The sequence below is a fragment of the Nematostella vectensis genome, chromosome 6 (genome assembly GCF_932526225.1).
Source record: "Nematostella vectensis chromosome 6, jaNemVect1.1, whole genome shotgun sequence".
Classification (NCBI taxonomy): Eukaryota; Metazoa; Cnidaria; class Anthozoa; order Actiniaria; family Edwardsiidae; genus Nematostella; species Nematostella vectensis.
In genome coordinates, this window is record NC_064039.1 from 1,312,994 (window position 1) to 1,326,698 (window position 13,705).

The 13,705-nt window shown below is 40.2% G+C and overlaps 2 protein-coding genes across 2 annotated transcripts; one reads left to right on the forward strand and one right to left on the reverse strand.

Annotated features, from left to right (window-relative positions):
* Positions 1-751: 751 nt before the first annotated feature.
* LOC5503359 (golgin subfamily A member 7) lies at positions 752-4,776 on the reverse strand. The gene is made up of 5 exons (XM_001624394.3): positions 4,689-4,776; positions 4,464-4,577; positions 2,791-2,943; positions 1,322-1,423; positions 752-957 (listed from the first exon to the last, which is right to left on the reverse strand). The coding sequence occupies exons 1-5, from the start codon at positions 4,701-4,703 to the stop codon at positions 922-924; spliced, it is 420 nt and encodes a 139-aa protein (XP_001624444.2). The 5' UTR covers positions 4,704-4,776; the 3' UTR covers positions 752-921.
* A 2,727-nt stretch (positions 4,777-7,503) lies between these two features.
* LOC5503360 (ficolin-1-A) lies at positions 7,504-12,860 on the forward strand. Its single transcript, XM_001624384.3, has 5 exons — positions 7,504-7,758; positions 9,567-9,731; positions 9,990-10,139; positions 10,304-10,769; positions 12,402-12,860. Exons 1-5 carry the CDS (start codon positions 7,554-7,556, stop codon positions 12,568-12,570), a joined length of 1,155 nt encoding a protein of 384 aa, XP_001624434.2. The 5' UTR covers positions 7,504-7,553; the 3' UTR covers positions 12,571-12,860.
* Positions 12,861-13,705: the final 845 nt, after the last annotated feature.

Consider the following 13,705-nt stretch of genomic DNA (forward strand, 5'->3'; position numbering starts at 1 on the left):
ATGATCAATACCCCCTTTACCACCTTGTATAATTGTGTAACAAAAAAAGGGAGACAATACTCATTCTACCGTGTCTTTAAATGTTTTATTGAGTCAGCTCCAACAGACATATATGTACACTAATTTCATTTGGATTTCAACTTACAGTATTGTTCAATCAAAACATAAACTACACTGAAACAGGTAATGCTAGATCTAGTATTCTGACCATGGCACAAAAAATATATGAAAACATATGAGTGAAAATATAAAAAAAATGATCAAGGTTGGACAATGAACCTTCTAAAGACTGGCACCACAATTAATGCATCATTCCATAACATATATATTTCCAGCCTATTTCTCAATTGTATTTGTACTAACTACTACCTCAAACCCCTTTAACACAATGTCAGCCAATTTTAGACCATAAACAATTGCTAAATGGAACTGTGTGAATTTTATACATTGCTAACACAATTAGCCTGGTCCATTGTAAATTGTAAAAGTTATCATATGCAAGGAGCGAGCCTCAAACAACTATGTACCATCATTTTTCATAATATAATAAGTGTACTTTGTCTTAAAGCCGCATTGTCACCAGTTTACTTCCGGAGGTCCGATGGAAACCTCAACCGTTAAAAAACAAAAGAATCTATTAAAATCCGAGATATTAAACAGGCCATCCGCTCTAAATTATCAATCACATCCTCAAAGAAACTTCCAATAAACACACTGCTTTCAATATTTTGAAATATTTTTCGCGTTTTCCGTTAAAAATTATAGGAGATTGTTACATAATCGACCGGAAGTAAACTGGTGACAATGCAACTTAAAAAGGCAAATTTCAAACAGAACTGCTCTGTACATTGAGAACTTGTGTATTTGTTCTTTTGATAGGTGAGCTTAGCTTGCTTTCCTTGACTATCATCTTACAAACTGCTACCTTCTGTCAGAATTCAGTAATGTTATCTCAATCTAAAGCAGGTCAAAGAAAATTAAAATATCAAGCAGGATATGTAGATTTAAGATATGTAAAGTTTAAAAGTTATGAAGTTAAAAAATAACCCCTCATACATCGTTTTTCTTACAGCAGAAAATACCCTAATCCAAATCTCAACTATCTCTAAATATCAGCTAGGGGATGGTGGTTTATTTCCACTGTTATTATACATTAAGCGTTATTCTACTAGTGCCAAGAACAAATATTGGACCATGGTTATAAAAAAATGATATTATTATTCCCCATAGATAAGCATTGTTACAGTAAATGATTGACTATAGAAAGTGTAACATTAGTGCAATTGTAGTTAGGGGTTAGGTCATAGGGTGTAAAGGATACCACTCTTAGCCCCCGCTCCATTGGATGTGTGATCATCAGTCCGCGTGGCACAAACACTGTCTGGTTCTGTTCTGTAATATATTCTGTAAGCCTCTTTAGGTTCTAAGAAGGTAATTGAGAAAGAATGAAGGTAATTGAGAAAGAATGAGACAAATTCATTGAATTTACAAGAACAATATTAGCCATTGGCAGATTAAATTTTTTTTTACATCATGCCAAAACCAAAGGTGGTAGATTAATAATGTATAATAAACAAATAACGAACTTAAATTATAAATACAAACCATGGCACAAGCTACCACTGGCATATGATTTACATAGCAATAGAACATTTATGAATATCAAAAGGATTAGGGATAGTTTTAATGTCAGTTGAAGTTCTTAAAGGATTAGTTATAGACACAGAACTTAAATGCTATTGCTAAGATGGCTGGTGTGAACATAAATACTGTTATCTACCAAGCTACCGTAACTCGAAAAGACAACAACACCTCGGAAACATACGTCGGGCTCACTGAAAACAGCTTCAAGACCAGGTACAGAAACCACACCGCATCATTCCGACACGCCAAACACAGAAACTCCACCGAACTCAGCAAACACGTCTGGACTCTCAAGGACAGCATGATTGAGTACTTTATTTCATGGCGCATTCTTTCTTCCCACTCCGCCTACAACAGTACCACTAAGCGTTGCAACCTCTGCCTCAAGGAAAAGCTGACGATCATCTGCCAACCCAAACTATCAACTCTAAATAAACGCAATGAACTCGTGTCCTCGTGCCGCCACAGAAACAAAGCCCTGCTACGAAACAATTAGAACTGTTAATCCCGTCACCGCTAAATTTTCGCGCTATCAATTTTTCACACGTTCCGCACTGTTAGTTTTCTCCCCGCATATTTAATGTAACTCGCTATTGTTCCTCGTACCGCCTTAGCTAAAACTATCAGTCTATTATTATGTAAATTTCAATGTTAATAGTTTATATACGACGGTAGGAATATTCTCATTTAATCCCCTGATGAGTGGGCAACCACGAAACAGGCCTGTAGGGAAACCTATGTAGTTTGTATTTTTCTCAAACCAACACTATACACCGCTCTACTTTCGAGTATTGAGCACTTTCTATGAAAGCCTTCAACCATCATTTTAAATACAAGCAAATATATACATGTGTTTTCCTGTTAAAGATGCCTAATCAGGCATACCTTTGTTATTATTTTGTTTTAATATCTAAAATCTTGTAATACTGAGTTGCTAATATCTAAAAGTAAAGCTTTATATTTCACTACCAAATTCAATTGAAAATATTACTGCAATTAGGAAATGGATATAAATGGATGCTTTCTCACACTTGATACTGTATTTTTCTAGGATACTGTACTTTAAAGTGACATTTTCCTCACACAGACTATCAATCAATATATCCATGCATGATTTACTAATCTTTTATAAGCAATGGTACAAACCCTGGCATATTGTGTCTGAATACAGCTGTAGATCAGGTACGCCGTCAGGCAGCCGAGGCATCCCTCAATATAGCTCTGTACTCCAACCTTCTCTGCATCATCGAGTATGCTGTTTATTGTATTAACGGTTTGATCAAATATGCCTCTGTCAATCTAGAATAGGAATGAAAGCTGTTGATGAAGCAAAATTAAATGCACCAGTACAAGTAGTGTTCACATTTAGTTTCTATACCTAGAACAAAGAACCTGGAACCAACTAGCTTGACTTCAAATCTCAAATATAAAAAAAAACTCTGGTTAATAAGAACATATGAATAAACATGCACTATTTTATATAAACAGTACAGTATAAAAATCTTTCTTGTAGGGTGGTATGAACCTTAACGCCTGGCTAAGCTAGGCTACATGTCAAGTCGTGATATGTATGTAGTGTGCTCCAGTAGCCACCACAAAAAACATGTAGTGTGCGACACGAAAATGTTTCTTTGCAATTTTCCAAGAAACATTTCTTTGTCACTGCTATAAGATTTGGCATGTGCTACAATGTCTCTCTGGGTGGCTAAACTAAGAGACATGCAGTTGACATGTCGCCTAGTTTAGCCAGGCCTTTATAGTGGTTCTAGGGGAAAGGATTTGCTGCCGAAATGTACATCATATTCACATTGATTTTTAAAAGATTCATCACACAATCCAGATCCGGCACTTTTAATCCTGCATGATCATGTTAGAAGGTAACCTAATCATGCTTTTAGGGTAAGACTGATCTGACAATAGAAAAGTTAAGATAACTTAATGAATGAAAGACAGGGTTGGGCTTAAGTTGTCTGCTTACGAACATAAACACTGACTTTGACTTCATGGCAAAATATAACTGGTGAAAAACTGTTTGCCCTCCAGATTTTTGGGGGTGACAAACGGACCCTACATGGCCTGTAGGACAGAGACTCATAAAGAGCGGAATCACAGCCGTCTGCTGCCTTCCCAAAAACTTGGGACACCTGTGGAACATGGATTGTTTGTGTATGTGTGTTAAAGAAGGCCAATCATGCTGCCATTTCATGCTCCCGCCCAATGAAGCATCTATTTCCATCAGCTAATTCAAGCAAGTAAACCAGATATGTTTAATCGAATTTCATCAATAACATATCAGACTTCATTCATAGATTGTTATTTTGAAGTTTTCTTGCGAATAACCTGCTGTATTTTCAATGATAACAATAACAAAGGAGTGGGTAATCAACATTCTTTAAATGGCTTCTTGAAACCATCTGCCTTCACCCCCTCTCCTCTACAATACAGACACTTAATTGCTCTCAATGGCCCGAATACACAGGACTTATAAAAATAATTTTCTATTGGGAGTGTAGATATAAGTAAAGGAAAGCATTTTTTTCATAAAGAAAAGCCGTTTTTTTTATAAAGGAAAGCAGTTTTTTTCATAAATCTCATAGTTACTTCCGTATAAACTTCTCGGAAAGATGGAAACTAATCAAGACAACCCCAAACAAAGGCAAAACAATATGTCAATAATAAAACAAGAAGTTATCCCCCATGAAAACACGCAAATCAATAAATTCACTGTATGATACAGTGATAACCAGAAGTCCCAGTAGAATATGACCTAGTAAATTTTAATAATATTCCATTAAGGAAACGACTACTGGCATGAATACCTTATTTTCTAGCTCCGGAGGAAATTTTGTCTGGAAGCGACAAGCGGTTCCATGCGAATAGTCTCTCTGAAGAAATACTTTCGTAGCTCGCCGCGACGTACCTTCATTCGGATGCTATAACAGAATTCACACATTTGATTCGTATATTTCAAGAGAAATTGGAAAAAAATGATAACACAACCAGCAAGGCGTCAAAAATCACAAACAACACAAGGCATACATCACCTGGGCGGCCGCCATCTTGGGCTTGACTAGGCAGGGAATACTAGTCACCAGCCTCTTCACGGTCAATCTTTAACACAGGAGTTCTCTAGAGCTGTTTAGCGACGCAAGGTGTTAGCTTGTGAAAATCACATACATTGCACTTATGTTTACCTAGTGAGCGAAAAAAATCCAATAAAGCCAATTTGACGATCATTAGCAACACGCGGCAATTCGCAAAGCAAGCTTTAATTATCAATCAATCAATCAATAATTTTTTTCAATTATCAACAATTTTTATTGGTAAAACTTGGTGATAACATACATTGGAAGAGCCAAAGCCGAAGGCTTAAGTGGCTTAATGTCAGAGTGAAGGATTAGCCTGCTAGCCGGCTCTGAATCTCCGGAGAGCCGGCTAGCAGGCTAGTGAAGGATCGATGTATAGCTTACATGATTGGTAAAATGAAAAAGAAAAATAGAAAATAAATAAAACGATAACAATATATAATATTAATAACAATAAACTAGTCTAAGCTTAAATAAAATCGTTGTCTTGTAGTAGAGGCTGTCAGCGGAATTCCAGGTCCGTTGGTGAAATAGAGAAGATTATAGATCCAGGAAGTGGTGTTTGAGTTTGCATCTGAAGTTCTGGGGTTTTAAGGAATTTCTAAGGGAGAGTGGAATATCATTCCAGATAGTAGGGGCTTGATAGGAAATGGAAAAGTGATATTTGGTGTGTTTTTATTTAAATTATGCTTTGAGCGTGTGGAGTAATTGTGTATATTGGAATTGACACAAAAGATGGAAGATAGAGACAGGGGAAGCAAATTATGAAGGTGTGAGAAAACAAAGCAAGATGTTTAATATTTGTATATAGATGGCAGTGTCAGGAGATTATACATTTGAAAGATTTGTTTTGTGTGGGCCCTCCAAGGTGAGGAGGAAATAATACGGATTATTATTTTTTTTTGTAAGAGAAATAGAGGTCTGGTATAAGAATCAAATGTTGATCCCCAAATTAGTGTACAATAGTTAAGAAACTCCAAGCTGTTCTTGAAAAAAGTCCAATGCTTTGGCATCGGTATTCTCGCCCTCGGACTCGGCGATTCCATAAATTCGAAAGTTCATTCGGCCATTGTATTGCTCAAGATCGTCCATTTGATTACGAAGGGTATCGTTGGCCATTTCAATCTCGCTTAATTTTCAGTAGCGGATCTAGGGGGAAACATTAGGGTGTTTAAACCTCCCCTTTGGGCTGGCCAGAAACTGCCATATGTAAAAAAAATAACCACCTCCCCCCTTTGTAACTGAGCTAAACCCCCATTTTAGCAAAAAGCTAGATCCGCCCCTGATTTTGCTTTCGATGCTGTCATCTGATCCTTCAAAAGGTTAGAATCAAAGTTGAGAGAGGATCGATTCAATCTCCTTAGAAATTGGAGATTCCACAAGTTTAGGAAGAGACTTAGAGACCCAGTCGTTCAATTTGGCTTCGAGTTTTGGCCAAAGATCTTCGATGATGGAGGAGTCAGAAGGCTCCGAAGAAAAACAAGAACGCGACTGAGCCCTTGTCTTACCCATTTTGAGTTAGAGGAGAAGATCGGAAGCGATTAAGTAGTCATACGATAAGAAAAACTCTCAAGAATCGGGAATTTCAGAGAGCGAAATTTCCCGCGTCCATCACGCTCGCTAACCGGCGAATTGATGTCCACCCACAGGCTCAAAAAGGTTTTCGCCGCGAAGCTCGGAGCCTCTGGTACTCAGGGTAACTGGCCAAGTGTTGTTGTTCATAAAAACGGCGTGCGTGAGATTAAAAAAGACGTATAAATGCACACTGTATGTTCTACTGCAGCATCGCGGAAACGAGGCGAGAGGGAGAGTGTCTATTGCGCATGATCGTGAAACTGCCCCATGGTACGGTGAATTCTCAACTTCTTCGTGCCAGAGCCAGTGATCCTTTGAGCCAGCGGCATGGAGTGTCTGTATCTTTGGAAGATTGCGGGTTGTGGGGACGCCTTTCGCCGCCCGCTTTTTGTTGATAGACCTGCTATTTGACACTCCGCTCTACTTTGGTCGTCACAACGTGTCACAAAGAGAGGACGCAACAAAAGTTGTGTCACCGAGACGTCTTCTGCACAAAGGACAGATGACGCACGAAAAGAAATCTATTTGTGTCTGTTAATAAGTATAAGAATGTTTTCTCATTTCAGGGCCGCAGAGAGGGGGTGGGGCACTATGGGCATATTTCATTCCCAATATTTTCAAAAATCATAAGGAAATGACCTGTAGGGACGTGGCTTTGCCTCCTACCCCCCCCCCCCCCCCCACCACCACCCCCCCCCCGCCCCAATATTTTCAATATTGCTGTAGTGTGACTCCAATCTTACGTGGCCTGCTACGGCGCTGCGTTTTATATCTCAACAATCGATACATCGGTAAATCGAGCGTCTATCTTCTTGTCGCACGAATTCGAGAAAGAATAATTTACTGGTTGTTCGAGTTGTTCTATAACCATCAAATTCGCGCCCATTGCGGCGGCTGGGAGGACCTAAGGCCACCACGATAATAATAATCAGTAGCTTTGATGATATAAAACCGTCAAGACGACACTTTAGCTGAATTGTTTTACTCGTTATGCGTTATCTGTCATCCAAGAATGTATGATGGAAGAACATGCTTAGAAACACCCAGGCCCAACTAGTTAGGGAGAGGTGGATTTCATCATAATGCTTTTAAAAAGCTCTATACATTTTTCCTTGTGTATAAAAAGAATAAGAGAAAAAACAGCTTTACCATTAATACATTAATTTGTAAAGTAAATAATTTGAGATATACGCGTTGTTATTTCAACATCATAAATTGACACTTCAAACTACAAGTGATGCCAAGAACATGGAACAACTAACTTTATCACAAGTCGGGAACCTCGAGCTTGAAAAACCTCGGCCCCCTGAAAACTCGCAGCACCAAGTGACAGTATGGAGCATAAAAAAGCGTCGGAAAGCATTTATTATTCTGGGGATACTGGGACTGATTGTGCTCGTGGTGGCGGTGGCAGTTCCGCTTCTTCTCGTGCTACGCTCTGACCGGAACCAAGGTAAGGAGAGATCTTGCACGGTTTATGAGCAATGGCAAATGAAAATAATGTGTTAATGAAATAATGGTGAACGATGAATAGAGATGCTGAGGTTACCGCGACATCATGCCTTTACTAGTCCAGTAGACAATCCATAGAACATGACAGTACTGTATAGCAATCTGCGTAGCTCAGTATGAGTTAGTACCAGTCATCCGATAATGGAGAACTAATCAAGCAAAATATTATGTTTAAACAAAGAAAACACGAACACTTCTCTACCAACACTTATGGGACAGTATTTTAAAACAAAAAGAGTTAATGCAATTTTAAAGATTTAAAAGACTGCAATTTCAGACAATATACTTGTATTTCCTTTAACACTGAAAATATTGGATTACACTTGAGAATCAAATTTAGTTCAACTCATTATCTCTTTTAAAAACATTTCCGTAACGTATGGATTCAAGTTGGCAAGATCAATGAATAACTGCACACCTCGTGTTTTCATCATGAACATAAAACAATGAAAATATGAATTCCTCGGGCTTGCACATAAAAAAGGAAGTCCTTTAACACTAACATGAAAAAGAAGACACTATTTTTCTGATATATATGTCAGCTTTGTTTATTCTAACGCATCCAGATATCTCAGCTAGACCAAGGGTTACATAAATAGAGCATTCGGTGAGGAGAATACCAAGTGCCAAGTGCTTGTTATTTCTTGAGTTATGTGGAACTCTTATTGAATTCTTAAGAAAATCCACTTCGCTACAATTCATCTAAGAAGTCGTTGTGGACCTCGACCCCCAGCTTCGCGTTTTTTTTTTCTCTTCCCCACTTTAAATTAACCGCTGTCCCCAGGCAGTCATGATCGCAGGCTCAACATTGTGGGGAAGAGAAAAAAACGCGCCGCTGGGGTTCGAGTTACTCACTTACCAGGTTGCGGCGGCGCCCACAGCACGTCGTTTGAAAGATCGCAAGCGCGTAGGGACAGAGCTCGCTGGAGGAGCGAAACCAAGGCAAATACATCCAGTCAAAGTAGGGATACGTGCTTTATTCAACACTAACAAGACATTAGCCTTCATTTCGGAGTCAAATTATCCTATAGCCCGTGCGCCATGGAAAAGAATATCCAATATTTTAATTTTCGGATCCCGGACAGGATTCCTGGACCCTGATCCCTTTCTAGGATTTAATCCCAATGCCTTAAAATTCATGTTATCAGTTGTCCAAATTGAGCGATATCACAGGTAGCCCAAGCACTTAATTTGTCCTTAATGATATTTACTAATAATGATTACTCGCGGGGACGAGACAATTTTGACGGTTGCCAAATTCATTGTGGTCAAGCATATTAAGACGACAAAAAGACGAATATTCTGCCGGATTCCTTGGCTATGGAAAATCGTGTGGCGCTGAGATTTTGGCTGGTTGAGCTCCAACTATCTGTGAGGTTGTCGCCGTGATTTGAGCGCGATTAAGCGGGAGGAAGTGTGTTTTTGAGGACGGAACGTGAGGTATGTCCAAAATTACTTGGCTACCTTTCACTTTGTTCTGGTAAGAGTTCAAATCGTGAATTGAATCTTGAAAAAGGCGCTTTGATACGGCCAGAAAACACGCAAAAAGTAAACATAAACACAACACTAGACTACACACGTTTTTTCAACAAGTTTTGTTATCACTAATTCTGTTTTTCGACCTATGTTTACCGTAAATATCATTATTGACAAATCAAGAGCTTGGGCTACCTGTGGCGATATGTTACATGGGCGGAAAAGACGGTAGCGCGGTCGTACGCATATGCACTAAATATTTTGCCTCCAAAGATCAGTTTCCATCCTCCAAGCCCGTACCTACAGCAACCCCTATTCTACCGACAGTTACCTTGACAACAACAAGAACACGATTGATGGATCTTCCATACACAACGATCAACGCAACTCTTCACCCTTCCATGACGTCATTGGTTCCTATGGTGACATCAGTTGCAGGTACACACTTTGAGAGTGACCGCAAAAACAAACAATGGACTACATTTAGTCGAATACAATCACGCGGATAATGTACCTTTGCACGTTCATCGACGGTTACAACTCAAATTTGGTCGTGTTTTACTTATTCATTCCAAATAGGAAACTTCTTGATTGTCGCATTTATGGGTTTCATAAACAACGTCTAACGACCAGCGTTTTTCCTACATTTGCCAGGTTCTCATGCGTAGTGACATTGTCGTTTTATTGTATTTATAGTGAATCCCCATTGGTCGGAATGGAGCCCGTGGTCAAACTGTAGCGTGTCGTGTGGAAATGGGACCCAGTCTCGCTCGCGCAACTGTAGTCACGTGAAGTGCAAGGGAGACAGTGTCGAAAGCAGGGTTTGCGTAAGCGCAGCATGTAAAGGTAAGATTCTATTACCACCCTCCCCCCCCCCCCCCCCCCCGAGAATCGCCTACGTTCATTAACCTCATCACCTCAACCTGCATAAACCTAGTTATGGATTTTTTTGTGCCAATTTAAACTGTGTTGCTCGCATCCTGACTTAACTCACTATCGTACTGTAACAGACTGCTCGGAACTGTACGCGAGAGGGTTCACAGAAGATGGCATGTATCACGTGGATCCCGACGGCAAGGGCTCGTTCTCAGTATACTGCGATATGTCTAGCGGAGGAGGCGGGTGGACTCTACTTCAACGGCGCCTTGACGACTCACTTAGTTTCAACAATGACTGGCAGAGCTACAAAAACGGTTTCGGAGACCTGTTAGTTAACTTCTGGCTGGGAAACGATAACATCCATCGCCTAGCGAGCCTGAATATGGTACTGGTCGTGACCGTGAGAGACTGGAGCGACAACACAGCAAACGCCACGTACAGCGAGTTTGGCGTATCGGACGAGCTCGGCAACTATACGCTCACTGCTCGGCGGTACTCGGGTAGCGCCGGCGACTCCCTCTCAAGTCACGACGGGATGAAGTTCACAACAAGGGACGAAGATAACGACGAAGAAGCATACTCTAACTGCGCGGTCAGGTACAGGCCACATAATGTATCAACAAGTATTGTTCCGAGCAATAATTTCTTTCTTTCTTATTTTTGCAGAAGTAATAAAGAAAAAAAAAAAATATATATATATACAAGGATGAATTTTTCTTTTTTTGGTATCGAGAGTGCTAGATACCTTAGCGGTAGAGCGGATTAAATAAATAATTTTATATACAGTCGAAGCTCTCTGAGCGACCGCTCTCGTAAGCGACCAGCCCCGATAACTACCACGGTCACGAATCACCGATTGAATAGTCACACAAACTCGGTAATTCTAAGCTCTCGTAAGCGACCAACTTATCGGTGCGACCAGCTACAATTTCAAAACACCAACTGAGATTTTATTTTATTTTTAAGCTCTCGTAAGCGACCACAATGATTTTTGGCTTTACAACACCAGTCAACACCTGATAAACATCATATCCAATGCATGCTGAAATCATATATAAAGCGGAAATGTTGTAATGTTTCACAAAAGCTGCCTTTCCAGTAGACAACTATAAAGGGTTCCATAATTTCAATGTTCTAACTTCAATTTCAAACATTTTTTTGTCTCCAGAAAATGTGTAAATGCAAGGAATCTCTAGTCCATTATTGCCAGCTTCACGATTTACCCTTTTTTAGTTACAATAGCCATCCGCTTGTTTGTTGCACGCTTTAGAAATCGGCTAACAAAAGACGCCATGCGATCGTCGTGGATCCAGAAGATATTCTCATGACGAAAAGCTTAAGTCGTCAATATAAACGAGCATAACGGGCTATTTTGCGTAGAATTAATTGCTTTTAAATAAAACAACTCACTGTCATGATAAGTCAAAAACCTAGTTTTAAAATCAAGCAATAAACCAAAATACCACAGCGTTGTTATTATCGCGATAACTTTCAGATTCCATTTTAATTAAGCTCCCGTAAGTGACCAACACTTATTGTTCAAGTTTTTGGCGCCCAGTGGTCGCTTATGAGGGCAAGCTCTCGTAAGAGACCAGCTCCGTTAACGACCACAATTCTCAGTTCCCAAGGTGGTCGCTTACGAGAGCTTCAACTTTATGTCATAAATATATAATATAACCACCTCCAAAGTGTTAGGTGTTAAATTTTTTGCTCGTTCTCATTAGTTGCAAACAAGCAAATATACGTTAGGCTAACAAAATCGAGGCTGGAAATTGAGTCTCAAAATAAGCCTGATAACTTGTGTTTCTAACGTCGCTATCTTCGCTAGAACTTTAAACAACAGGATTTCACATTGTAGTTCAAGGTAGTTTTGGATTGAAATGCCTGAAATGTATCAGACGGAAACATTTCACCACTGGCTGTTTGAATCTTCCGGCATTTGATTTCTACTGTTACTATCCGTTTGACTAGCTGTTTGGGTCTTCCATTATTTTCTACTGGTATTATCCGTTTGTCTAGCTGTTTGATTCTTCCATTGTTTTCTACTGGTACTATCCGTTTGTCTGTATTGCCCGGCGTTCCCTGGGTTCCCTTTCGTGTGATGTGGCTTTTGGAAATGAAATACAAAGCATTTAAAGTCGCTTTCAATAATACCAACTACAAAATAACACAAAGAACCTACAGCAACGTCACTTATATTTTCACAGCAAAATTTGTCAATTGTTTTAGGTTCGGAGGCGGATGGTGGTACAAAGGCTGCGTGGATGGATGTAATCTGAATGGCAATTACATTGGTAACGCAAGACAAACTGACGGCGTCATCTGGCGTGGGTTTACACCTGGAGTGTGGCAGTCACTGAAATACTCAGATATGAAAATACGCCCAGTTGCGTTCTAGAGCGTCTATGTCAGTTGATGAACTATCAGTTGATGAAAAGTCGTCATCAAGAAGGCCTGTAGTCGACAAACTATAGTCGTCATCAAGTAGGTGTGTAGTCGGCAAACTATAGTCGTCATCAAGTAGGCGTGTAGTCGGCAAACTATAGTCGTCATCAAGTAGGCGTGTAGTCGGCATTATCTAGGCGTGAAGCCGTGAAGCCTCCCTCACTCAACAAATCATACGACATCGTCATCATCATTATCATCATCATCACCATCATCATCATCATCGTCGTCAGCATCATCATCAACATCATCATCATCATCATCATCATCATCATCAACATCATCATCATCATCATCATCAACATCATTATCATCATCATTGTCGTCATCATCGTCATCATCATCATTACCACTACTACAGCTGACACAAACAACAATATAAACCACAACACCATACTATTATTTATCATAAATGTGGACTTTAAAAGCACACTAGCATACACACATTGGCACCAGTCGGGCCAAGACGGGACGCTAGCACAGTCTATTACCCGTGCAGTTCGGCAACCATGGACAGCTGTTTCGTCCTTATTAGGACTCGTCAGCATGGCATAGCCGGTTTGCCTCAGTTAAACTTCATCGGCAAAAAAACTGCAGGGCGACTTCGACTCGAACGAAGTGCTTTAAACCACAGCTCAGATCCATGTGGGATCTGGAGCTGCGACCGGGCTAGCGTGATGCCAATTGTGCGGATCACGCATGCGACCACATTTATGTATACATACTCGCAAGGATAGTTTGGCTATCCGACGGAGTTTTAGACTAGCAAAGGTCGCATGCGTGATCCGCACAATTGGCATCACGCTAGCCCGGTCGCAGCTCTAGATCCCACATGGATCTGAGCTGTGGTTTAAAGCACTTCGTTCGAGTCGAAGTCGCCCTGCAGTTTTTTTGCCGATGAAGTTTAACTGAGGCAAACCGGCTATGCCATGCTGACGAGTCCTAATAAGGACTAAACAGCTGTCCATGGTTGCCGAACTGCACGGGTAATAGACTGTGCTAGCGTCCCGTCTTGGCCCAACTGGTGCCAATGTGTGTATGCTAGTGTGCTTTTAAGTCCACATTTATGTATACATACTCGCAAGGAT